The sequence below is a fragment of the Pristis pectinata genome, chromosome 23 (genome assembly GCF_009764475.1).
Source record: "Pristis pectinata isolate sPriPec2 chromosome 23, sPriPec2.1.pri, whole genome shotgun sequence".
Taxonomy (NCBI): domain Eukaryota; kingdom Metazoa; phylum Chordata; class Chondrichthyes; order Rhinopristiformes; family Pristidae; genus Pristis; species Pristis pectinata.
In genome coordinates, this window is record NC_067427.1 from 28,475,226 (window position 1) to 28,502,665 (window position 27,440).

The 27,440-nt window shown below is 44.5% G+C and overlaps 2 protein-coding genes across 3 annotated transcripts in view; one reads left to right on the forward strand and one right to left on the reverse strand.

The window, feature by feature from the left end:
• Nucleotides 1-6,095: 6,095 nt before the first annotated feature.
• Nucleotides 6,096-12,142, reverse strand: rpl12 (ribosomal protein L12). The gene is made up of 7 exons (XM_052037436.1): nt 11,975-12,142; nt 9,727-9,800; nt 9,525-9,623; nt 7,657-7,738; nt 6,482-6,568; nt 6,251-6,363; nt 6,096-6,164 (listed from the first exon to the last, which is right to left on the reverse strand). Exons 1-7 carry the CDS (start codon nt 12,009-12,011, stop codon nt 6,159-6,161), a joined length of 498 nt encoding a protein of 165 aa, XP_051893396.1. The 5' UTR covers nt 12,012-12,142; the 3' UTR covers nt 6,096-6,158.
• A 114-nt stretch (nt 12,143-12,256) lies between these two features.
• The window catches only part of lrsam1 (leucine rich repeat and sterile alpha motif containing 1), a 66,282-nt gene continuing 51,098 nt past the window's right edge, over nt 12,257-27,440 (forward strand). For both annotated transcript variants that reach the window (XM_052037432.1, XM_052037433.1), the window contains exons 1-4: nt 12,257-12,386; nt 14,480-14,773; nt 21,516-21,572; nt 26,373-26,417. In XM_052037432.1, the coding sequence (XP_051893392.1) occupies nt 14,702-14,773; nt 21,516-21,572; nt 26,373-26,417 (174 nt within the window). In that variant the 5' untranslated portion in view covers nt 12,257-12,386; nt 14,480-14,701. The remainder of the gene's footprint in view (nt 12,387-14,479; nt 14,774-21,515; nt 21,573-26,372; nt 26,418-27,440) is intronic.

Genomic DNA, 27,440 nt, shown 5'->3' on the forward strand with positions numbered 1-27,440 from the left:
CTGGCGCCTGTATACCTGGTTTATGTGTGGTGGGGCAGTCAACATCTGGTAGGCAGTTTGTAGTGGGTTGCTCGAGGAACACCCACAGTTAAACTTGTAAAGTCACTTGGGCCTTTAGTATCCTTCATTATAGTATAGCTCCTACTTTGAACTACACATTTGACTTGGTTATAACTTTAGGAAAGGCCTTGCAAATTAGTGCCAAGCCACCATTTTATCTTTACATGGACACATTGATGAAGATTCTGAAATGGAATGAAAGTTTGGATTTGTTTAGTGACTTTTGATAACCCAAGGTCCCAAGGTGCTTCAGCTAATAGGGAAAATGGATGCCAAGCCAAGCCACAAAGATTGAACAGAGATGTGGGATTTACAGAGAATCTTAAACAAGGGGAGATAGAGATGCATCAGGACTCTTGGGAGGGAATGCCAAAATAGCATCTAGGCTGCTGAAGAGCTGCCAGTATGTAGGAGGGGGTAATGCACACGAAGCAGCTGTTAGTGGGACATAAAAGCACGAAGAACTGGAATTAATTAGCATGTCAAACACCATCTCTGAAGAGAGAAACAGTTAATGTTTCAGGTTGATAACCTTTCATCAGGACCAGTCAAAGTTAGGAAATAGACATGTTTTAAAATATAGACGAGGGGTAGAGAGCAACAAAAGCCACGGGGATGAAGAAGATAAAGTGCCATACAGAGATTATGTCAGAGAGGAACAAAGTTCTTCAAGGTGGGCATCACAGGAAGAAAAGTAGCAGTGAATTCAACAGTGTTTTAAAAAATGGGGCTGGTTACAATTATTCTGGATACAGCTGGATTCAGGTTTGTGCAGAGCCTGGAATTCAACCTTTGTGAAGGTGGCCGATGCCTCAGTCTCCAATGCAACACAAGCAGAAACCACCCAACGTCTCTTCACCGGAAGGTCTAACGGCTGCCATCATTGTGTATACAGGTATGCAGACCAGCAAGCAGGCTGTCACAGTGTTTCATCAACTTGTACTTCAATTGATGCCAAAGAATTTCTGATGTATTACCCTAGACAATTTAGTGGCTCAGTGGAGCATGAATCTGCTGTCCTATATTACTTGGGGGTCTTTCCATGTAGGGATGGAAACTCTTCGAGGCCACTTTGTCCTCGCAGGTCAAAGTGCGTCAGCCTGCTCAGAGTGACGGACCTGTCAAATCTGGCCTAGAACTTCCTGATGTCAGCTTTAAAGGGCATCTGCCACATCTACCATTGCAGATTTCGGTAGGCTTCTACCAGCGAGTATCTTGAAGGGCCAGAAGAACAGATGATTATGCTTGGGAATACACAAGGAAATTAGTTGATATTGGATGTATATGGTAGCCTTAGTTTGGGATGTTTGTGTTGGTTTCTATTATATTTTGGCCATGCTGAATCTGTTACTGAAAACGACACAGGATAGTTACATGGGAGCTTTTGGATGAAGATTTGTAGTTGCTAACTATTAGTGAAGTTACATTAATTGGTCAACAAATCCCAGTCTATGTGCCATCTTTCGCAACTGCTCACTATTCAGTTGGTGGTAAAGGCTTAGCCCTGATCATGGCAACATTGTGCAGTAAATAGACCACAGCAAATCTTGAACCCTACTCCAGGAAGCACTGCAAGTTTCCTCAAGAGCAGTCTGGCAGTGGATGCTTTGAGGTTCGGTGGCGTGTTGGATGACACTCCAAGCAACAGAATAACTTGCGTTGTGAATTGGAGCTGCTACCATGTGCGCTGCAGCGACTGAACAAGGGACAACGTGAAGGGCTCAGAATCAATAGTGCACACCCTGCCTTAAAGCACATGACTGATGCCTGGAACTGTGCACAGTCGCATTCAGAGTGGAATCCATCACAGCTGTAGATCATCTGAGTTGCTATCACTGTCAATCAATACTGGGAAGCCTGCAATCTTGATGAAGCTGTATGCTCATTCAACCTGTGTTCTTGCAAGGGAGAGTGAGATATATTCAGCTTTTACATAAGAGTTCGAACTCTCCAAAACAACAGAATGCCAAATTGGGATATATTGCAGATATTTGGGTGGCATTGTGGCAAAAGTAGTAGAGCTGCTACCTCACAGCTGCAGAGACCCAAGTTCAGTCTTGACCTTCAGTGCTGTCTGTGTGAGGTTTGCATTTTCTCCCTGACTGTGTGGGTTTCCTCCAGGTGCTCTGGTTTCCTCCCACATCCCAAAGCTGTTCAAGTTGGTTTGTTAATTGGCCGCTGTAAACTGCACCTAGTGCGTAGGTGAGTGGTAAAATCTAGGGGGAGTTGATGGGGATGTGAGGAATATGTTACAGGGAAAATTATTGGGGAATGGGGTTGCTCTGTCTTCTGGCAAAGACTCAATGGGCTGAAAAGGGCAAATATGGCAATATCTCCAGCCTAAAAGGAGGATGCAGGAATCTGACACTATCTTAACATCCACTTGTTGCCCTTGTGTAGTCTGCAGTGGCTGTAGCTCAAGGCATGGTTCAGAGACCTTGAGCCTGCATAGAGGCTTTGGCAGGTTTCAACTTACCAAGAGTTTCATTATGTATTCTTAAGAACCATGTGGCCTAAATCAATTGGCATATATGCCATTTCTGGGTAACAAATGGGTTCTGTTTTACAGGCATCTGAAGTAGATTTTGATCATGAGTCAGAAAATACACAAAAATCACTCAAAATGGTAATCGTACCTCCACAGTATTGTAATGAGAAAGCACATGAGACTCATAAGAAAACAATTATTAAAAGTGGAGAGAGAGGAAACTAATTGTGCCGTTTGTAGGAACAAATGTATGGATGTACGTCAGACTTTTGAATTTAGTATTGTGGGAGCTCATTCTTATGTAGGGGTGTTCATAAGCCGGGTGTTCTTAACCTGGAGATGGCCTGTATTTCCAACACCATCCCTTAGCTGACAATTCTGGTCCATGCACTGAACATCTTTTAGGAATGCAATCACATCATAGGAGCTGAGAACCTCCTTGATGGTCTCTTTCCACTGACAAAGCTGTTGCAACCTCCCAATCACCCACTGCATTAGTAAATCCAAGTGCCTTCTGTAGACTACTTGCAACCATTCCTCAATCCCTGCTGCCTGAAGCCAGACCACACTCAACCTTTGTAAAGTGTTGAGAGCCATTAAGTAACATCAGTTGAAACCAGTTTCCCATTCTTGTCAAACCCTATGACCAGTGGATTCCCAAGAGAACTGCTCTTGGAGAATCCTTGGTGGACACAGCCTGCCTGGGGCATGTTTCCCTCTGTAGATCTTGATCATTTTAATTGACACACTGCACATGGAATGGAATAGCTAAACCCATGTCTAGAGAACTAATAATTGCAGGTTTACAGTTGAGACAAGTTCAGTAACTTTAATTGGGAAGCCTAACACTAAGGGAAATCTTTAATAGAGATCATGAAAGGACTAATGGTATTTGGCTTTTAAAGAGAGGCTCAGAATCCACAACATGGCTTGTACACAGCAGTCCTTGGTGAGCAACGGTCTTCAGCAGGTGGACTTCAATGAGTGAAGGGCTACGGTGAGATGGAGTAATGGTTGGTGGGGTCTTTGGGAATATCTCAACTTTGGTTTTTAATTCAACAGGATGACATCAGTGCAGTCAGGTAGGTATGTGGCAAGTCTTTTCTGACACTTACTTTGTAATTATTAGTGAAGCTGATGCATGCCAGGGCAGCTCAGCCAAGTGAGTGCACCTCCTGCACCATGTGAGAGATCCTGGGGCCTTTCAGTGTTCCAGATGACCATATATTGAAGAGTCTCCAACTGCAGCAGCTCATGTTTCATGTTTCAGAGTCCCAGTGGTGCATCTTTGAGACAGAGAACATTTGGGGAGTTGGTCACACCACTGCTTAAAAACTAGCAGGCAGAGAGCACTTCGGTAACCACCAGATACAGGCGAAAGCAGAGCGCTAGTGCAAGAGTCTTCCCAGCTGATCTCAATCACTAACAGATTTCCCTTTTTATAAACTGTTCAGGATGATGCTGTCTCAAAGAAGTGCAGCATCACAAGAGGAGAGGGAAAAGAGTGAGAGAGCAGTTATGATAATTGATTCAATGATTACGTGCTGCTGTAGTTGTAGATGTGACCCTAAGATGCTCTGTTGCCTCCCTGGTGCCAGAATAAAGGACATCACTGAACAGCTACAGAGAATCCCTGAAAGGAAGGGTGAACAGCCAGAGGATGTGGTCCACATTGGTGCCGATGATACAGGTAAGAAAGGGATGAGGATCTTCAGGCTTAGTTCAGGAAGCTAGGAAAAAGCATGACTTCAAAGATTGTAATCTCAGGATTATTCCCAGTGCACATGCTACTTGCAATCAGAAATAAGAGCAGATGAATGTGCAGCAGGGAAAATGGTGCAGGAGGGAGGGCCACAGATTCTTGAGGCGTTGGAACAGCTTTTGCAGCACATGGGACCTGTATAAACGGAACAAGTTGCACCTCAGAAGGGCTGGGACCTATATTCTTACAAGGAAGTTTGCTGCTTGGGAGGGTTTAAACTAGCTTGCAGGGAGTTGAAGGTGTGCACTAGAAAAGTATGAAGTGAAATAAATAAATAGAAACAAGTCAAGCAGCAAAGGGGGTTAAAATACAGGAAAATGCTAAAATAACCAAATTAAAGGTGCTGTATCTGAATGCTGGTAACATGGTAAATGAATTAATGGCACAAATAGAAGTGATTGGGCATGACTACAGGATGAGCAAAGCTGGGAGCTAAACATTTCAGGTTACTTAACATTTAGGAAGGACAGACAAAAAAGGAAAAGGGGGTAGTCTAGAACGATTAATAAGGGAGGAGATCAGCGCAGTGGTGAGGACTAATCTTGCTGTGACAAATTATGATTAGGATCCAGCTGGGTTGAGGTAAAGAGCAAAGGGCAGAAAACATCGATTGGGAGTTATTTATGGGCAAGCACTCTTGTAGCTTGCGACTCTTTAAATCACCAGCATGCCCAACAGCTTACAGAAACCAATGGGGAGACGTCTAGGATACAGTGTTCAGGGGTGAAGGGAGTTTGAGAAACGTGGCCAGAGACCAACCCAACTCCCCACAGAAGGCACAGTTGTAATGTTGGGCATGGCAAAAATCAGGAAATTAGAGGTGCATAATTATGGGAGTCCCAGTAATTATGGGAGACAACCGACAAATAGACTTTTTATGAATCAACTAATAAGGTGGGAAATGAATTCATGTAATGTATACGTGATGCAATTCTAGATCAAAATGTTGAGGGACGAACAATGGGAAAGGATGTTTTGGATCCTATTTTGTGCAGTGAGAAAGGATTGATTGATAATTTTATCGTCAAAGGGCAAGGTTTGGGGGGGGGGGGGGGGGGGGGGGTGCAACCTTAACTATAATATGCTTGAATTTGAAAATGATATTGTTCAATGCATAACTGGGATCTTAAATCTAAACAAAACTGTAGATGTACGAGTGGAGACCTAACTGGTTGATTGGGAGGATACGTATGATACCATTGACAGTGGACAGAATGCTTAGCAGTTTTAAAAATGCCCAAGGTGCAAAAGATGTATATATTCCTTGAAGAAAAAACCCAAAAGTTGCCAGAAAGAGCAATAAGCCTGACAATTAGGCACATTTTAGAATTGAAAGAACCATGAAATTCATAGAAAAGTAAAATAAAAGTGTGGATTGGTGAGAAATATAAAAACAGAACTGCAAGAGCTTTCAGAGGTTTGTAAAAAGGAAAAGACAATTAAACTATTACATTGCATCAGCCTTCATGGAAGATGTATGTTAAAGAATCAACAGTCTCAGACTACTTTTTCCATCTATCTTGCACTGGTGTCATTTGTGTATTTTGCATACATGCAAGTATAATTTATGTTAATTTAAGTTTGTTGTGTTTGTCCTCGTCTTGTAATGTATTGTGTGCTGCCGCAAAAAGCCAGTTTTCATGACATTTCTACCCTGTGTGTGTGCCTATGACAACAATAAACTTGAAATGGGCAAGACTTGGGATATGGTCAAAAGTAAAATTTCTACACCAATAGTCTATACCAGAATAGACACCAGAGGAAGAAAACCTAGAAATTAGAAACTTTGTATCTCAAAAGGTTATTTTATTTCACTTTGCTGGAAACTTGATTTCTGGCACTTCCTCCTCATTCCTGTTGGAAATAAAACAAAATTTTAAGTGACTTGGTACAGAATGCTGTGAAAGTCAATGCAGTACAAGGTAATTAAAAAAACTCACTGTGGGACACTCGATCCTTCCCTCATTGATGTCCTCAATGACACTGTGAGGATGTTTGCCATCAATGTTGCAACCGATGGACTGAGCAGTTCCAAGGATTTCTTTCACAGTTCCTTCAATAATTCAAAAAAAATTGCCTTCAGCACCACTGCAGAGAACTAGCACAAACTGAACGGCAGACACCAGACTTTACAGTATACAAGATCACTCTGCATCGCAAGCAATACCCACCTGAAAGTTCTCTGGCTAGAGAACGATGCCTCATCTGTCGGGCAATATTAACTACCTCATCGAAGGTGACACTGCCAGTGTGCTTAACTAGAAAAAAGTGAAGTAACATCAGTAAATAAGTAACAGACTTCCCTCCACAGTCTGACGTACACATATGCGTCACCAGCAGAAAAATGCTCATGCTCGGGGGGAATTTAAAGTCAACAGTTACTGCTTCACTGTTAACCAAGCAAATGTTTATGCAAGCTACAATACACTGCTCCCACCCAGCAAGAAAGGTCCACAGCAACCCCACACCTGAGGAACCATCTCTTGGTGGAGGCAGAAGAAATTCATTGTCACCTTCAATACACCTGGACAATGGAGGGAAAGGATATTTGAAGACCAAAGCCTCAGACTTGAAACAAAACTCATGGTCTACTGGCCATCACTGATCCCTGTCCTCCTTTATACTGCTGGGATCTGAATTATCTAGAGTAGGTATCTCAAAGCAACGGAAAGATACCCCAACACTGAGACCCTATTTACTCTAAATCACTTCCATTGGATAGGCCATGTCATTCACACACCCAACATGAGCCACCTGAAACAGGCACTCTATTCCAAGCTCTCACACAGGAAGAAATTACCAGGTAAAGACAAAAAGATTCAAGGATGTTCTCAAAGACCCCTTGACGAAACACAACATCCTCACCCACACCTGGGAGTCTCTGGCCCATTTCACAATGGTACTAGAACGGAGGCCATGCACTGGGATCAGACAGAACTCCCGCCTAAGTGGTGGAAGGAGCTAACCTCACGAACTGTGCACCTGCCCAATAAGCAGCCACATGCACCATCAGCAGGAAAGCCACAATTCCCCTATGGGCATCATCAGCCTCCCAAGGATCTACATTACTGGAGGGAAGCACAATATCCTCAATCCCAAAGTGATGATGCTTGGTTGTATTGTAGATGAATCACACAGCACACTAATCATTCAGAACACAAGCATGAAGCTGCAGGTCCAATATTCTGGCACAGTACCAATAGGAAATATCTTGAGGAAATCTACACAACCAATCCTTTCCCCAAACTGGAAATTAAATCAAGCAAACAGCCACCTCTGCAATTTTACCACTGGAAATTTTAATGCCACAATAACTGAACCTCCACCACACCACATTGCCACTTACTGTTCTTTTGCTTCTTTCTGTCCCTGGGTGGTTCCTTCAGGGCTTTGATGATGAGGGCAGAAGCTGATGGGACAACTTGAATCTTTAAATGAAAGACACCCATCAGTACCAGATACAACAGTGAAGGCAACACAATATACCATAACAAAAAAAAAAATCAGCTCCTACAATATAACCCAGCATGTATTTTCAAACAGCATTTATAATCACTGAACAGCCATGCCCAGAGTGAATGAGTGTGTTCAGTAACACTATGTAAACCTACGAGCAAGACAGCTGACTTCAGAATTGAAGGAAACAGTGGCTACAAATGCAAAAGACCCTTCTCCATTTCTGTTCACAGCAGTAGCTACAAAAATAATACACTGGAATCTCAACTTAGTGCTCAAGGTGTATTTCCCAGGAATTATAACATCTTATTGAGAGGCATGGTCCTGATTAGGCTGCTCTGCAGGGAACCTGTATAAAGGCTCAGGCCTCTACTATCACTCCCAAGGCAATGAAACAGTTAACACGATCTCATCACTGCATGGTTTAGTGTGCAATGATCTACTGAAACAACACAATGGTTGCCTGTGGGGGCTGGTGTTGGACAAGTTAGATGAACCGTGACTGCTCAGCACTGAGGTGTCGGGGTTGCCTCCTCACCAGCACAGAAAGTCCAGGCCGTAGCTGGGACTGGCAGCAGTTGCTGCAGGTGTTGACAGGCCACCTGGATTCTACATGACCTCCTGAATGTGATGGAAGCAGCAGTTTCCTCCTCTGCCCAGCTCTGTAATTCTTCTGTGTAACAGGCTCAACAGTCACCAATGAGTTTGTTAGAACAGAGAAATCTCCACGATGGAAACCGGTGGGCAGCCAAAGTGGGGCAGACAGCAACTCCCATCACATCCAACCCAAGGTGATGAGGCAACAGGATCTAACACTAACACATGGAGCAGGTGTTGCCACTCCCACTACCAGGAATGGTCCGTACAAGCCACAGTGCAGCCCTGAGCCCCACATCTCAGCACACTGCTCACCCAACACCAGCCTTCACAGGCAGCCTTTACACATTGCCTCAGTGGTTCACTATACACCGAACTGTGGTGATGTAATCAGTTTCATTGCTGCACAGGAGCACCACTGCAGGGCTGAAATGTGGATCAGATCTCCCACATAGCAGTGTGCACACCCAGCAGATGTAAGGTGCAGAGCTGCACACCCGTGAGTGTTTTGACTCAAGGACCAGGATTGCCATGACCAACACATCATTAATGGGGGGTACCCACATACACAAAATGCTTAGTGTATAGTAACCACTGGACCACTAGGTTCTGATGGCAGTAATCAGAACACTTTCGGTATAATAAATCACAGCCACGTTTCTCAGTGGAATATTCTGCAAAAACTATCACCTATCATCAGCATGGCACTCTGTCCCAGTAACACAATTTAAAATAATATTTCCACCATCCCATCAAAAATGTGTGATCCCAATGTTCTGGCTCCAGTAAATAGAAAAACCATAGGACAAGGGCAGGAAAAAGAACAGCCATGATCCTATGGTGGAGCTGACTTGGGTACAAACAGCCTTCTCTAGTTCCTCATGGCGTTCCAGTAGCCATGAATTTACATAGTTGCTTTTGCTCATTCTCTGCCCACCTGGGCTGACCTTGTAGCAGAGGGGACCTGCATATCCCAACCCAGGAATGTATCAATAAGAAATACCGCACAAGTAATCACACACTACTCTCGCCCTGTTGTTCTGTACCTCTAACATTTGTGACCCCAGGGTATGATGTATTATTTTTCTCTGTGGTCAATGAACTAAAAATCAAACCTTAGAAAACTGGAACAAGGTCAGTGCAGACACCTCAACTCCTTACCTGTGCCTGTCGGTTCTGAATAGTCAGCTGGATTGTGATACGAAGGCCCTTCCAGTCACCAGTAGCCTTGGCAATGTCATCACCTACTTTCTTGGGAGACTATACAGGAGCGGAGGAAGAAAAATAAGAAGTTTCAGGGACTTCTGAGCCACAAAGAATTCTATGAAAGCTGTATTGAAAGGACAGGGATGTAGAGACTCACCAGACCCAGTGGGCCAATCTTGGGAGCCAGAGCAGAAGTCGCACCAACTTCACCTCCAGTACATCTGAGGTACACTATGGAGACAAAAGGCATTCACACTTTACAAAAACATCACCACTGCAATTCATCTGCGCCCAGATTATCGAACCCGGAAACGGATAGAGGGGATAGGGTGACATGTTGGCAGGTCCTTCCAAAGGACTTACTCTAGCTAGCAATCCCTTATACTGCAATCAGGCTTCAATTCTGTCATTTAAATGCAACAGTGTCCATGATCCCACAGACATAAATCAGTCAAGTTTCCGTATACAGAAGCAGTCCACAAGGGCTGATGCTGGCTGGGTCAGTGGTGCATTGCTGAGATGTGGGGCTCAGGCCACCTGAAATGACAGTGGGCTATTGGTAGGGATTGGCAGCATCTGCTTCATGTGTTGACAGACCACCCCCCCCACCCGATTCTATAGTTCTGCATCACCACATATTGGATGTAGGATCCATGCTGCCAATCCCCAGCAATGGCCTGCACTCGTCATTCTAGCCAGGGTGCAGCCCTGAGGGCCCCCCCATCTCAGTGCTGAGCAGCCTTACGATCACCAATCCTGTAAATAACACTGCACTCCCTTCATCACAGGTAGATCCATTCTTAAGTCAAGTGACCAGACCCAATGCAATATTCCAGATGCAGTCTCATAGCTTCCTATATAATTGGAGCAAGATCTCTTATTTTATATTCAAATTCTCTTACAATAAGGACCAACATTTGCCTTCTAATTACATTTCTAAGTTAGCATACAGGTATTCTTCCAGGACAGGTCCTTCTGAACACCAACTCCTTTCAGTCACTCACCATTTAAAAAATACTTGAACCTCTTTCCAAATCATTAATATAGATTATGAAACAGTTCTATTCTCAGCACCTATTCCCATGGCAACCCATAGAATCCCAACCCAAAAATGTCCCAAACATTCCTTTTGCTTTGTCTGTTAACCAATCCTCAATCTGTGTATTTATGTCCAATACCACACGTACTGTGTAAGTCTTGGGTGGCCATTATTGAAGATGGCCTGGAAGTCCAAATACACATCAACCAGTTCAACTTGATCTATTTTATTTGCTACAACCTCAAAACACATCAAACGTAATATCCTTGTTACAAACCCATTGACTCTGCATAAGCCTTTATCTACTCCTCTACAATCCTACTATAAACTTAGAATTTAGTAAAACCCAATTTATCTTTTTTATTCTCAAAATGAATGAATTTGCAAAGCAGAGATTTATTAGCCTAAAAACATCCTGAGATGGTGGGTTCCCTCTTCAGCTATAGGCAACAGCCACTGGTGTACTTGAAATGGTATTAGATACAGAACACCAGGAGTTGACCCAAAGATACAGGTCTAAACCAACATACCTTGCAACTTGAAAGAAAAATGTGCGAGATACTACAAATTGTACTGATGTCCCGATGCAGGGTCTTGACTGGAAACGTTGGCATTTCCTTTCCCCCACAGATGCTGCTCGACCTGCTGAGTTCCTCCAGCACTTTGTCATCTGCTACAATTTGTACTGTTCCTACACTGCAAATCTTTGCACCATTTTGCCGATTTGCACTCATCATTGCATTTATTGTTGTATTTTTTAATTACACAATGTATTCTGTTCACTCTGTAAGCTTTATATGAGCAGGAAATGTCATTGCACGCTGATGTATATGACAATAATCTGAATCCAAGTCTCTTGCGCCGGCCTCCCTGAACTTCACTGGAAATCACCCTTGGACACTGCAGCAACAACAGGGCAAGTCAAGAGGCAGACTTGCATCTGAGCACCGCTCTTCCACATGGACTGAGGCGGCCCTGAGTGAGCTCACTGGAGACAGCACCAGATTCCTGGCCGGCAGGGGTGACGGGGTGGTGCGGGGAAGCGGAGCCGGGGTGAAGGGAGGACCATACCCCTGCTGAATGGCAGAGCCTCCCCTTGGTCTTCCAACAACGGGGCAACCCGGCCGCTCAGCCGCTCCCTCTCCCGGGTGTGGCGCTGCCAGAGAGCCGAGGCCGGTCACACTGACACGCCTCCCAGGGCCGGGAGCGGTCACTGCGAGTCCCCCGGCGGGGAGGGCCCCTAGGGCCGCCTCCACCACCTCCCCCCCACCCACACTCCCCAGACACGTGTCCGGGAAACACGCGGCCCAGCCCAGGGCCTAACCTCCGGGCCCGGCCGCCGCCGCCTCCCGCAACCCCAACTCACCGATTTTAACTTCGTTGGGGTCGAACTTAGGAGGCATGGCGGCGACCTTGAGCCACAGGGGCGCACGGTTTGGGTGTCGGATGAACCCGGCTCCGGGACGACCGAGGGGTAGTTGCACCGTCACCGACGCCAACAGCGAAGAGGGGCGCGAAGTCGCGGCCCGCTCTTTTATAGCAGGGCCAAACCTCGCGAGGTCTGCGAGCTGTCCCGCCGCGGCGCCATACTTGGCGAGGCGGAGAAGGTCGCGGCAGCCACTCAGCTTGGAGGAAGCTGTCACAGTGTATCGGTGTTTCACTTTGCTGTGATCCTTGCCCGACGGCTGGTCAATTTAAAAGGGTCCTGACAGTCAACGAGTTCACACAGAAGGCGGTGCGTCTATGGGACGAGCTGCTGGAGGAAGTGGTTGAGGCAGGTATAATAACAACATTTAAAGGATACTTGAAAAAAGCGCTGGGGGAGCTCAGCAGGTCGGGCAGCATCTGTTGGAGGGAAATGGACTTTCAATGTTTTGGTTCAAGATCCTTCATTAGACTGTTCAAACTGTTCAGATGAAGGGTCTCAACCCGAAATGTTGACCATTCCTTTCCCTCCATAGATGCTGCCTGACCCACCTCTAGTGCTTTTTTGTGTGTTGCTCCAGATTCCAACATCTGTAGTCCCTTCCGTTTGTCTTTAAAAGACACTTGGACGAGTACATTGGACAGGAAAGTTCCAGAGGGATATGGGCCAACCATGGACAAATGGAACTAGCTTAGAAGGGCATCTTGGTCAGCATGGATGAGTTAGGATGAAGTGCTTGTTTCTGTGTGGTATTGTTCTATGACTCTAGGAAGCAAAGGGTGACAAGTCCCCTATGACTGGAAGTGGCTGAAAATAAAGCAACTGTAAATGCTTGAAATCTGAAATAAAACAAATACTGGAAGCACTCGGCATGTTAGGCAGCATGTGTGGAAAGAAGTAAAATCTCAGGTTGGATACCCTTCATCATAATCTTCTCTGTAATTTAAAACTAACTTGTTTTTTTCTCTTTCCCAATTCTGGTGAAAGATGTTTAACCTGAAACATTAACTGTGTTTCTCTTTCCATAGATGCTGCCTGAGCTGCTGAGTGTTTTCAGCATTTTCTCTTTTTATTACCTGTGGGGTTTGATAGCATTCAGTCCCTTGCTTTTAGCTGTATAAATTAATGATGTGGAACTAAATGTTAGGGGAAGGGGAATGTATGATGCAGAAATTGGCCGTGTGTGTGATGAGGAGGAGGCAAACTCTGGATTGGATTGGAGGAAAATGCAGCTTGTCTGGTCAGTTAGCAAATGAAATTTAATATGGAGAATTGTGAGGTAATATATTTGTGGAAATGTCATAAGGCAAAGGAATGTACAATAAATGAGAGGGCATGGAGTGGTGTGGAGGAATAGATATCCACAGTATCTAAAGGGAAAAGAACAGGTCAAAGCAGTGATTAAAGGGCATAGGGGCTATTTTGTTTTATTAGCCAAATATATTTCAACATCTGCAATTTTGTAAGAGGTTTAAAAGGTATACATGGTGCTTTACTTTATTAGCTGAGGCAGAGAATGTAAATGCAAGGAGGTTGCCACAGCTTGAGTATGGCACAGAACACAGTAAAGTTGTGATTTCACTGGAGAGAGTGCAGAAGTGATTTACAAGGATGTTGTCAGGACTGGAAATTTGTAACTATGAATAAAGTATAAACTATGTTTATTTTGTTTGGAATAGAGAAGAATGAGAGGGGACTTAAATTGAAATGTGTAACATTGTGAGGTGCCTAGGAAGGACCATCTTCCCTTGGAAGAGCGGTCAAAGACCAGGGGCCTGAATGCAAAATAATTGCTAGCAATATTAGAGAGAATGAAACTTTTTCCACCCAGAGGGTAGGAAGTGGTCTGGAACTCATGGTGTTAAAGGGTGTTGGAGGCATTGATTTATTATTGTCACTTGTACCGAGGTACAGTGAAAAACTTGTCTTGCATACTGATCGTACAGGTCAATTCATTACACAGTGCAGTTACATTGTGCACAGTACAGAGTGCATTGAGGTAGTACAGGTTAAAAACAATAGCAGTAAAGAGTAAAGTGTCACAGCTACAGAGAAAGTGCAGTGCAATAAGGTGCAAGGCCACAACAAGGTAGATCGTGAGTTCAGAGTCCATCTTATCATATAAACTATCACCACATTTAAACAGCACTTGGAAGCATATTGAACTGTGACTATAGGGCTATGGACCAGGTGCTGGAAGATAGTTCTAAGCTGAATAGTTCCTTTTTTGACTGGTACAGACGTGATGGGCCAAATGGCCTCCTCCTGTATTGTAAATTTTCCATAACTCTATGCTGCTGCCAGTGATTTGCTGGTTGTAGTTGACAGATAAAGGTCGTGGTGTCTCTGATTTTATTATATAACAAAAAGTTAATGCCAGAGATACTCAGCACCTACGGCAACATCTGTGGAGGGTATTTCCAGCATTCTCTGTTTTTGTTTCAGGTTCCCAGTATCTGCAGCATTACCACACCCTGGCGCTGGGAGTTTGGGAGGTCAGGCACCCGCACTTCTCCCTCCTCCCCCGGGAGGGCGAGGTCGCTCTTGTGTGCCTGCGGCTACTTGTCGGCGTTGGAGGAGCTGCGGGAGACGGAAGGCGGAGCCGAGGCGCTGCGTCGGTGAGGAGCGGGCAGCGGGCAGGCGGCGGAGTGGCGAGGCCGGCCCGAGATGATGCTCTTCTCCCGGAGGAAGAAGCAGAGTGAAGAGGCGCGGAAACGCCTGGAGTATCAGATGTGTCTGGTGAGCAGAGCGGGGGCCGGGGCGGGCGTGGCTGCAGTAGGGCGAGGGTGGGCGGGGCGGCTTCCCCCCCCCCTTCCCCCCCCTTCCCCCCCCTTCCCCCCCCTTCCCCCCCCCTTCCCCCCCTTCCCCCCTCTTCCCCCCCCTTCCCCCCTCTTCCCCCCCCCCTTCCCCCCTCTTCCCCCCCCTTCCCCCCTCTTCCCCCTCTTCCCCCTCTTCCCCCCCTTCCCCCCTCTCTCTCCCCCCCTCTCTCTCTCCCCCCCCTCTCTCTCCCCCCCTCTCTCTCCCCCCCCTCTCTCTCCCCCCCCCTCTCTCTCCCCCCCCCTCTCTCTCCCCCCCCTCTCTCTCCCCCCCCCTCTCTCTCCCCCCCCTCTCTCTCCCCCCCCCTCTCTCCCCCCCCTCTCTCTCCCCCCCTCTCTCTCCCCCCCTCTCTCTCTCCCCCCCTCTCTCTCTCCCCCCTCTCTCTCCCCCCCCTCTCTCTCTCCCCTCCTTCCTCTCTCTCCCCCCTCTCTCTCTCCCCCCCTCTCTCTCCCCCTCCCCCCTCTCTCCCCCCTCCCCCCTCTCTCTCCCCCTCCCTCTCTCCCCCCCCCCCTCTCTCTCTCCCCCCCCCTCTCTCTCTCCCCCTTCCCCCCTCTCTCCCCCCTCCCCCGTCTCTCCCCCCTCCCCCCGTCTCTCCCCCCTCCCCCCTCTCTCCCCCACCCCCCTCTCTCCCCCACTCCCCCTCTCTCCCCACCCCCCTCTCTCCCCCCACCCCCTTCCCCCCCTCTCTCCCCCATTAAATCTCTTGTACCTCCCTGAGAACAATTGGTGAACAGTTCTTTCCCCCTCTCGTAAGGAGCTCTTCCTTCAAAAACAGGTGCAAATTTTGATATGAAGAAGTATTTTTAAATGGTGTGAATGCAGTTTGATCACGGTAGTGACTGCCACAAGATGAGGAGCAGAGCTTTTGATGGGCAAGCTGTTTCCTGTCATTTCTTGGATTGGGCTGCAAATTTAAAACCATACCTGTGTCAGCTAACCACATTGCCCATCACAAGAAAACCCAGTCACATTCACTTAACCTTCAATGGTCCCACTGTTGCAAAGTCCCCCACTATCACTATCTTGGAATCTTAATGAGATTAACACACTCTGACTGCAAGAGTAATACAGGGGCACGAACAAGTGTTTACCAGTTTAGCCATGGATTGCTTCATTCCTGAATCTTCAGCCACTCTGCGTTTGACATTGCTCAAGCAGTGTGCGGGATTTCTCGCTATTTGCCTGATTGGTAATAATTCTATCAAATCCTGTCCAATATTGCAGCTGTACTCTACACAGTATAGATTTAAAATAAGCCTAACTGTTTATTTCTATCAGGGAAGAGTGAATTGGTTGGGACATTTTTCTTTAGAAAAAAGGCTTGGAATGGTATCTGTTGAGATCTTAAATTTGTGAATGCATTGTATAGGGCAGGATTGGAAAGAATGTTTCTATCAAAGTTAGTTTGAGTCATAGAATTGTACAGCAAAGATAACAGGCCCTTTGGCCAAACATGTCCATGCCAACCAAGATGTCTGTACGATTTGCCTGCATTTGGCCCATATCCCTCTAAACCTTTTCTATCCATGTTAGTGTAGCAGTTAGCGTAACACTTTACAGCGCCAGCGACCCGGGTTCAAATCTGGCCACTTTCTGTAAGGAGTTTGTACGTTCTCCCCGTGTCTGTGTGGGTTTCCTCCGGGTGCTCCGGTTTCCTCCCACATTCCAAAGACGTACGGGTTAGGAAGTTGTGCGCATGCTATGTTGGCGCCGGAAGCGTGGCGACACTTGTGGGCTGCCCTCAGAACACTCTACGCAAAAGATGTATTTCACTGTGTGTTTCGATGTATATGTGACTAATAAATTTATCTTGTATCAAATGTCTTTTAAACATTGTAATTGTACTCGCCTCTACAGCTTCCTCTGGCAGCTCGTTCCATATATCCACTATCCTCAGTGTGAAAAAATTTCCACTTGGGTCACTTTTAAATCCATCCCTTCTCACCTTAAACCTGTGCCCTCTAGTTTTAGACTCCCCTACCCTGGGGAGAAAGATCTTATCCACATCCCTTATGATTTTATATACCTCTATAAGGTCACTGATTTCTTGGTCACTGCTGGCGTCCTGCACCAGTAAGGACAGAAATAGGACATTGGAGCTTATTAACTTATGGCTGAAGAGCTGTTGCAGGAGGGAGGATCTTAGATTCTTGGGCATTGGAAGAAGTTGGGGCTTGTATTAAGCCAACAGGTTGCATCTCACCAGGGACAAAACAAATATTGTGGGAATGTTTACTGGTGCATGGGAGAGAGTATACGCTAGCTTGATAGAAGGAAGGGAATGTCACTGCTGTTTTCAATACACTGGGAAGATCAACAAATGAGTTGAATTGAGGAACAAGATAGGGCAATCCAGATTGGTATTGGTTTATTATTGTCACTTGTGCCAAGGTACAGTGAAAAACTTGCCTTACATACTGATCGTACAGGTCAATTCATTACACAGTGCAGTTGCATTGAGTTGGTACAGAGTGCATTGAGGTAGTACAGGTGAAAACAATAACAGTACAGAGTAAAGTGTAACAGCTACAGAGAGTACTGTGCAATAAGGTGCAAGGTCACAAGGTAGATGGTGAGGTCAGAGTCCATTTCATCGTATAAGGGAACTGTTCAGTAGTTTTATCACAGTGGGATAGAAGCTGTCCTTAAGTCTAGTGGTACGTGCTCTCAGGCTCCCGAATCTTCCACCTGACGGAAGAGGAGAGAAGAGAGAATGTCCCGGGTGGGTGGGGTCTTTGATTATGCTGGCTGCTTCACCAAGGCAGCGAGACATAAAGACAGAGTCCACAGAGGGAAGGCTGGTGTCCGTGACACGCTGGGCTGTGTCCACAACTCTCTGCAGTTTCTTGCGGTCCTGAGCGGAGCAGTTGCCATACCAAGCCGTGATGCATCCAGATAGGACGCTTTCTATGGTGCATTGATAAAAGTTGGTGAGTGTCAAAGGGGACATACTGAATTTGTGGGAGTGTACTTTAAAACCCTGACAGAGGGAAATAGAAGTGAACTACGTGAACACATTTCTTATTTTCACATGCTCAGAATGCAATGATGATCAGGGAATCCAACCACTGGGAGGGCACCAGAATAAAGGGTGTAGAAGGAGCAGAATCCTTGAAATGCATTTACAATTGTTTAGGGCCTAGGTGAGACCACTTCTGGCTACCTTGCCTGAAAAAAGGATATACATACTGTAGAAGGCTGCTTCGTGGGTGGGAAATATGAGGAGTGATTGAGTACATTCTTTATGGTTTAGGACAATGAGATGTGGCCTCACTGAAGTGTACAAAATTATTACAAGGCTCGATGGATTCAGGGAGGATGGTTGTCCTGGCTAGTACCACGAATCAGCGTCTTAAAACAGGCCATTTAAGACCGAGATGAGAAGCAATTTCATCACTCAGAGGGTGGTATATCTTTGGAATTCTCTATCTGAGAGGGCATGACTTTGTGGATATTAGAGCAATTTAGGGATAGGGGGATAGGGCAGGTAAATGGTGTTGCGGTAGAAGGTCAACCGTGATCTTGCTAAATGGTGGAGCAAGCTCAAGGGGACACCTAGCATACATTTGTTTTGTATGGTTATGTCCCTTTTTTAAAAAGGGACAGACCATATAACCAGAGGTCAGTCAGGCTGACATTGGTACTGGGCAGATTGTCGGAAACAATTCTGAGAAATGACATAAATCAACAGGTAGAGCAGCAGCCGGTTTTCAAAGGCACTTGGCACAGATTGGTTAAGAGGAAGTGTTGTCTGACTGCAGTAAAAGCCTGAAAATCTGTTATCTTTTTTTTATAAATCCTAATAGTTTGGCATCTGGCCCATGTGGGTCCTGTATCCTGTGCTCCCTTTGAACTCACCAAGGCCCGTTTCCCTCTTCCCTCTAAACTTACCAGAGCCATGTTCCCTGTGCTCCATTGAAACTTGACAGGTTCACTGGAAAATTTATTGTACTACCCTGTAACATTTTTAAAAAAATAAATGAATTAAAAGCATGTTGGGTTGTTAATTGAAGTAATATGCAATGGTCCAGAAAGTCTGCTGGTCTGGTATCACCAAAGTCCTGAGGATGCTGGATTATTGGAGCTTTAATGTAATTAGATCTTTTGAGAAGGTAACAAGAACTGTCAACGAATGTCAAGCATTTATACCATACATTAATTTTAGCAAGGTATTCAAATAAGTCCCACGGCCAATTTATCACAAAAGTAAAAAAAATCTGTGGCTTCCAATGGGAAGTTCCCAATTGGATAAAAAAATTGGTTCAGCGGTTAAAAGCAAAGTGCATTGGTTGACTTGGAGTTTTGGTGACCTAGTGCAGAGTAGTTACTGGACAGTTACAGTGCAGAGCCCATTACTGGACTCCTTTTTTTTGTATTTACAGTAGACAGTAATGATTTTGGAGTTAAGTGTGCAGGCCACAGTTAAGAAGTATGCTAATAATACCAAAATTGTCACTGTGGTTGATAGTGAGGAAGAAAGTTCTTGTCCATGGCTAGATATCAGTGGACTGGTTAAGTGGGCAAGTTGAATTCAGTTAAGGAAAGTCTGAGTTAATGCATTCGGAATTGGCAAATACGGCAGAGGAATACATGTTAAAGGGTAGGATACTAAGGAGCTAAGAGGAACAAATAATCTCACTGAGTGCATGTTCACAAACCTGTGAAGGTAGTAGAGCTGGTGGGTGAGATTGTTAAGAAGAATAGGATGCTTGCTTTGACTGGCTGAGGCATAGTATACAAGAATTCTACAAAAGGTGAGTCAGCCCACAGCTTCTGGTCATTACAGGGATGTGATGGTACAGGAGAGGGTTTAACTGAGGAGTGTGAACGTGAGGCCTTTATTAGAGTAAACAGAAAGGATCTATTTCTCTTGGAAAATAAGTTGGTAACATTGGGCTTAGACTTAAATTAATTGGTAAAAGAATTAGAGGGAAGTTGAGAAATTACTTGCTGATGATGGGGGCCTGGAATTCACTGCCTGAAAAAGGCTGGAGGTAGAAGCCTTCACCACATTCAACTATCTAGATGAGTACTTCAAGAACCTTGGCCTTTTAAGTAAGGTAATCAATGTTCTAAGAAGTCGGATACATTTAAAATGTACTTTTGGCTGGTGTTGTCACAATGGGCTAATTGACTGCCTCCTGTAACGTTAAATTTCTGTGGTGTTTGGGACAGTCCAGAATTAGCAGAAATAAATACAAGGTTTCACTGTGTGTTTCAATGTACATGTGACTAGTAAAAATCTTATCTAATAATGGCAAGGAAGGAGGACATTTTACTCGATTCGAATAACTGCAGGAAATGGTTGAGGCAAATACTTTTGCAGAGAAGTAAACCTTTGGCCAAAGGAGGATAGAAGGATGTATCCAGTGTAGGTTGGCCTGTTTCTTTGGTGTATATTCTGTATAATATTTAGGGCTCAAAACTTGTAACTGAACTGCGTGGCCACAGCCCTTTCAGGCAGTAGTTAAGAGTCAATCACAACGGTGGGTCGAGAATGACGTAAAGGCCAAACCAAGTAAGGATGGTAGATTTCCTTGTGTTTTTACAGCAATCTGTTTTGATTTTAATTGTAATTATTTTTAAATTCCTCACCCATTTGGTGGAACTTGAACTGTTGCATCCAGATCAATAGTCCAGGCCTCTGCATGTTTTCCCAGTAATTTAACTGTACACTGCTGGTTGTACAACCAGCATGTTCCTCTTCGTGACTGGTTATAAAAGCAAAAGTTACTGAACGGACAATGGTTGGGCAGGCAAGGTGGGGAGCTGGTATTCAAGGATTTAGAGTTCTTTTTGGAGGGTAGCTGCTGCACACCCAAATCACAGCTTCAGTTTTATACTGTGGTGTGCAAAGCAGTGTGGTTGTTGCGGGTTACCTAGTACGACAGTAATCTTGAAAGCAAAGGCATGTGCCATTTGGCCCAATAGATCTCTGCCATTATTTACATTGGGAGAAGGCCTGTGCCCAATGTGTATAACCTGTCTCTTTCCCCACTTTCCTCCCAAAATAAAAACTCCACTCTGCTCTTGTTCCCTCTCTTGCTGTTTTCCCTAAACTGCCTTCTAATCGCCCCACCTTGTCCTCACACTTTGTTCCCCCGCTATCCTTCTCCCCATCCCCACATTTGCTCTTTTTCTTTATCCTCTCTCTCTCACCCGCTCATGGTCTCACTTCCATTCTCTATCCGTGCAACTGCAGTGTCCCTTTTTCTGTTTACCTCTGTCTCTCCTACCCTGAGCCCACTGTGTCTCCGCAGTCTCTCCCATTTCCCCAATTCCACACAGGCCCCCACTTCCCCAAATGTTCCTGCACCCTTACTCTCTGTCTGCCTCTCTGTCTTCCAATCTACTTGTCTGCCCCCCACCCACCCCGGCCCCCACTTTGCCTTGTGTATCTCCATTCTTTCCTCCCCCACCCTCCATTTTCCCTGGTTGCTTGCACTACAGGAACCAGGTGTCTTGCTCTTCTCCCTCAGTTCCTCTTTCGCCTGCCCCAACTCCCCCATCCCATCCACTCCCCTTTCACTGCCCTTCCCTCCACCTGATTAATCAAGGTTTGAGGAACAATCTTTTCTTGCCCTTGTGCTCTTGTATTTGGTAGTTTTCAAGTTGGGCAAAAGTTGAATTGGCTCAAAATATAACTCTCTTCCTTCTTCAATAGGCCCGAGAAGCCGGTGCAGATGACATCCTGGACATCTCAAAGTGCGAGCTGTCTGAGGTAAGTTGTGGCCATCATCGGCCCTTATGGATCCAACTACTAGTTCCATTAGGTGACAAGACGCCTTCCCTAACCGTTGGTGTCTTTGCATTAACAAGATACAGGAATACAGGGTCTACTAAATTCTTTACGGAAAAACTTGCCTTTAAATAGTTTTATCCATTAGTCTTTTACAATATTTTTATTAAATCCATGAAAAAAAATACAGAGTACATGCATCAAGAAAGAGTAAAAATACTACTGAATACATTGTGTTAAATCATACTTAAGATCACAATACTCTAATAATCACATGTAATAGTTAGTTAATAAAGGAAAAAAAATTGAAATATTTTATTTAAAAGTAAAATCTACTCCCACTGCCAAAACCCGAAGCTGTTAGATGGAAAAAACAACAAGGAAAAACCCTTAAAAATCCACTCCCTACTGAAGGAGAGGACTGCTGCACACAAACCTAGTAATCCTGATCTGTATAAGAAAGTGAGGTATGACCTTCGTAAAGCTATAAGGGATGCCAAGAGGCAATACCAACTCAAAATAGAGTCCCTGACCAGCCGCCAGTTATGGCAGGGCTTACATGCCGTAACAGGCTACAAGACGAAGTCAGGCTGCATAGCTAACAACAGCGCATCCTTCCTGATGAACTTAACGCATTCTATGCACATTTTGGACAAAAAGGAAGTGGATTGTCACCATCCACTCTGACAGCCACCAACGCTGCTGAACCTGTGATCACAGTGGAGGACGTAAGATCAGTCTTCCGAAGAGTGAACACGAGGAAAGCACCTGGCCCAGATGGTGTCCCGGGCCGTGTGCTCAGATCTTGTGCTGATCAGCTGGCAGAAGTATTTGTGGACATATTCAACCTCTCCCTGCTTCAATCTCAGGTTCCCTCCTGTTTTAAGAAGACCACTATCATCCTAGTACCAAAGAAAAGCAAGGTAACATGCATCAATGACTACCGACCAGTGGCTCTGACATCCACCATCATGAAGTGCTTTGAGAGGTTGGTCATGGCACGCATCAAATCCAGCCTACCAGACAACCTGCACCCATTGCAATTTGCCTATCATCGAAACAGGTCTACAGCGGATGCCATCTCCCTGGCCCTTCACTCAGCTCTGGAGCATCTGGACAGTAAAGACACTTACGTTAGACTATTGTTTATTGACTACAGCTCTGCCTTCAATACAATAATACCAAGCAAGCTTGTCACCAAACTCTGAGACCTAGGACTCAACATCTCCCTCTGTAACTGGATCCTTGACTTTCTAACAAACAGACAGCAATCAGTGAGGATAGGCAGCAATTCCTCCGGCACGATTATTCTCAACACTGGTGCACCTCAAGGCTGCGTCCTCAGCCCTCTGCTCTACTCCCTATACACTCATGACTGTGTGGCCATATTCTGCTCTAACTCCATCTACAAGTTTGCAGATGATACCGCCGTTGTAGGCCATATCTCAAACAGTGATGAGTCGGAGTACAGGAAGGAGAGAGAGAGCTTAGTGGCATGGTGTCATGACAACAACCTTTCCCTCAATGTCAACAAAACTAAAGAGCTGGTCATTGACTTCAGGAAAGGGGGCGGTGTACATGCACCTGTCTACATCAATGGTGCTGAGGTCGAGAGGGTTGACAGCTTCAAGTTCCTGGGAGTGAACATCACCAACAACCTGTCCTGGACAAACCACGTGGATGCCATGGCCAAGAAAGCTCACCAGCGCCTCTACTTCCTCAGGAGGCTAAAGAAATTTGGTTTGCCCCCTTTGACTCTCACCAACTTTTACCGATGCACCATAGAAAGCATCCTATCTGGGTGTATCATGGCTTGGTATGGCAACTGCTCTGCCCAAGACCACAAGAAGCTGCAGAGAGTTGTGGACACAGCCCAGCGCATTACGGACACTAGTCTCCCCTCCTTGGACTCTGTCTGTACCTCTCGTTGTCTTGGTGTAGCAGCCAGCATAATCAAAGACCCCACCCACCCGGGACATTCTCTCTTCTCTCCTCTTCCATCAGGTAGAAGATACAGGAGCCTGAAGGCACGTACTGCCAGACTTAAGGACAGCTTCTACCCCACAGTGATAAGACTATTGAACAGTTCCCTTATACAATGAGATGGACTATGATCTCATGACCTCACGATCTACCTTGTTGTGACCTTGCACCTTATTGCACTGCACTTTCTCTGTAGCTGTGACACTTTACTCTGTACTGTTACTGTTTTTTTTTACCTGTACTACATCAATGCACAGTGTACTAACTTAATGTAACTGCACTGTGTAATGAATTGACCTGTAAGATCAGTTTGTAAGACAAGTTTTTTCACTGTACCTCGGTACAAGTGACAATAATAAACCAATACCAATAAAAACTTAACCGTGTCAGCCAATATCTGTGTTTTAGTCACCAAATCAGAGACTTTGAAAATAATTCAAAAAAGGTCCCCACAAGGTTTGAAAGTTTAAGTTAGATTCAAAAACTGAACAGCGAATCTTCTCTAGATTCAGGTATGACATAACATCCCGTAACCATTGGGCATGAGTAGGTGGAGTAACTTCCTTCCAGTTGAGCAACACAGCTCTCCTGGCTGTAAGAGAAATAAAAGCCAGAATGTGTAGACCAGAAGCCTTCAAAGTTATATCTTTTTCTCCAACGATCCCAAATAATGCAGTCAAGGGATTAAGTTTAAAATTTATTTTGAAAAGTACAGAAAAAGTATGGAAGACCTCTGTCCAGTGTTTTTTAAGACTCTGACACATCCAGAACATGTGAATTAAAGAAGCCACTCTGTTATTACATTTGTCACAGTAAGGAGATATATCGGAATAAAAACGGGATAGTTTATCTTTAGACAAGTGAGCTCTATGGACCACTTTAAATTGAAGGAGAGAGTGACGAGCACATAATGACGAAGTATTAACCAACTTGAAAATTTCATGCCAAGTTTCCTCAGAAATTGACACCTGCAAATCTGGTTCCCAAGCGTTTTTAATTTTATCTAGTGGCACCTTACTCATTCCTAGTAATCTGCCATAGATACTAGATATTGAGCCATCCTGAAAGGGTTCCAAATTAAAAATTATATCTAATACATTTTTATCAGGACTCAAAGGAAAAGAATGTAATTGAAATCGAAGAAAATCTCTGATTTGTAAATATCTAAAAAAGAAATGAGTTTTTGCTAAATTATACTTAGTAGACAATTGTTCAAATGAAGAAAGGTTTCCTCCAACAAACAGATCTTGAAAACAAGTAATACCTAATTTGTCCCACTCTTTAAAAACTACATCAGTCATAGAAGGTTTAAAAAAATAATTAGAGAAAATGGGACTGGACAAAGAAAAACTCAATAAACCAAAATATTTTCTAAATTGTAGCCAAATCCTCAAAGCATGTTTAACTACTAAATTGTCTGTTAATTTATTTAATGATATAGGGAGTGAAGAACCAAGCAGAGAAGTAATAGAAAATTTTTTAACAGAGTTAGCTTCCGAAGAAACCCATACTGGACAAGCCTCTTGATTAATGTAATACAGCCAAAATGTAAGATTTCATATATTGACTGCCCAGCAGTAAAATCTAAAGTTAGGTAAAGCTAAACCTCTGTTCTTTTTAAGCTTCTGAAGATGAACTTTATTCAGCCTAAGATGTTTATTATTCCATATGTAAGAAGGTATAATTGAATCAAGAGAGTCAAAGAAAGACTTAAGAATAAAAACAGATAAAGCCTGAAATAGATATATGAATTTAGGTAAAATATTCATTTTAATAGCATTAATTCAGCCAATTAATGAAATAGAAAGGTGACCAGCTTGATAAAACCCTTTTCACATAAAGCAATAAGGTGAGAAAATTTTCTTTAAATGTTTATAATTTTTAGTAATTGACACCCCCTCATCCATTAGTCTTAAATGGTTTTACAACTATCTGGTGTCATTGGTATAACTTAGAAATAGAGAACCCACTTTATACATGCACAATGCTCCTACAAACAGTGGTTTGATTTATAAGAGGTTTACCTGATCATCAGGTTAGTTGAAGATAAAGTTTATCTGGGTCATCAGGGATAATTCTCCTGCTCTTTGTTGAGTAATGACATGGAATCCTTTCAGTCCACTTGGACGAGCAGACAAGAACCTCTGCTTAAAATCTTAATTGCACTGAAAGATGGCATCTCCTGGCTCTCCTTGCAGTAGTACCATACAGTGAGTTTCGGCTCGTGTCACAGAGTGGGGCTTGAACCCACCACTTCCTGATTCAGAGGCAAGAAGTGGAGTCAGGATTGCCACCATCGAGGCATGACTACTCGTGCAAGATAGCCCCAGTGTCAGTCTCCTTCAGAACAGACTTTCACATGCAGGTCTGCTTGAAAGGATGCTGAGATGTAGTCGTCACAGCTGAACAGAGATTTGGCATGTAATATAATGGATGAGGCTAGTTGGGTAACTGTATACCAGCAAGCAGTCTGTAGGATCCTGCAGTCCTTTCTCTCTCCTGCACCCTTGTTCTGTCTCTCCTGCAGTCTGCTGTAAGTTTAGAGTAGAGTATGAAGGTAGGGCACAGTTTGGTGAAGAGATTTTTTATCATGTAGGTGAATACAGTTCTGCTGCTCTAATCAGCTGTTGGGAGCTTCAGCTTAACCTGAATCTACAGTGAAAGCACAGCCCTCAGCTGCAAGTACTGGCTGGCAGAATGAATTGTGGCTGATTTACATGATCTGATCAGCACACAATGAATTTTTAATGTTATTTGAATGGGATCCTGCAGTGATGCTGTTTGTTCTTGTGTTGCCAGATTCCAGCTAGCGTTTTTTCTATGTGCCGAGTCTTGCAGAAGAAGGTAAGTGTTCTTCCTCCCGTCCACCCCATGCCTGCGGTTGTCCTGCTCTCTCCCCACTCTGGTACCTGCTCTCCATGTCTCTTCCTGTGTGCAAGGTCTCTCTCCTCTTTACTTTGTGTCCTTTTCCTGTATATTTTCTCCTTCCCTGCTTTTGCTTCAGTGTCAAAATTATATATTTATATAACAAAAGTGTCATACTGGCTCTCACCCTTGTCAACTGGGCCATTTTCTGCCCAGTCACAGCAAATGTGCTGACACAGATCTCTGTGGCTGTTCCACAACCATGCTCAATAGTTGTTCTGTTTTATTTTAATTCTACTTGCATTTTATTATAGCTTCAACAGAGTAAATCATCCCAAGGCACTTCACAGGAGGGTTATTGATCAAAGATTGACATGGCCAAACAAGGAGGAAATGGACAGATAAACCAAAAATAAAGATGGAGAATTGTCTTGTGTAGGGAGGTTAATGGTGGGAATTCCTTGCAGGTAGTGATGGGACAGCTTGAACTGGAAATGTGGAAGATGATCTGAAGGAACACTAGTTTACTGAGGGATATACGGCTGATGTGAGAATTTCAGAAATGAGGAGGAACAAAGCCTTGGATGAAACTTAAAACGAGGATTTTAAAATTCAAGGCATTGCTTAAGCAGGAGTCGGTTTATGGGTGGTGGGTGATGGGGCAGTGCAATATCGAGAATGGACACCAGAACTTTGGAGGAGCTGAATTTATACAGAGGAGGACTGTAGGCTGGCCAGAGTGCATTGGAATAATCTAGAGTTAACAAAAGCACAATTTAAGGTTTCATCACTGGAAGAGCTGAGTTGGGAGCGGTGTTGGGCAATGTTCTGAAGGTGGAAGTAGGCAGCCTTAGTTGGCATCAGTGTGATGCAATAACCCTCTTGGTGACCACATGCAGTTCTGGTCATCAGTCTTTGGGTCATCGATAGTATCCCACCAGGTTTGTGTTTTGCCATAGCTACTGTCTGGGCTGTCGCAAATATTTGCGACTGCCACGTACA

Excerpts from the sequence above, each read along its gene's own strand:
- rpl12 (XM_052037436.1), bottom strand. The coding sequence starts at position 12,011 with ATGCCTCCTAAGTTCGACCCCAACGAAGTTAAAATCG. Across the intron at positions 9,801-11,974 it reads CCCCAACGAAGTTAAAATCG|TGTACCTCAGATGTACTGGA; the intron begins GTGAGTTGGGGT and ends TTGTCTCCATAG. Across the intron at positions 6,569-7,656 it reads CAGAAAGAAGCAAAAGAACA|TTAAGCACACTGGCAGTGTC; the intron begins GTAAGTGGCAAT and ends ACTTTTTTCTAG.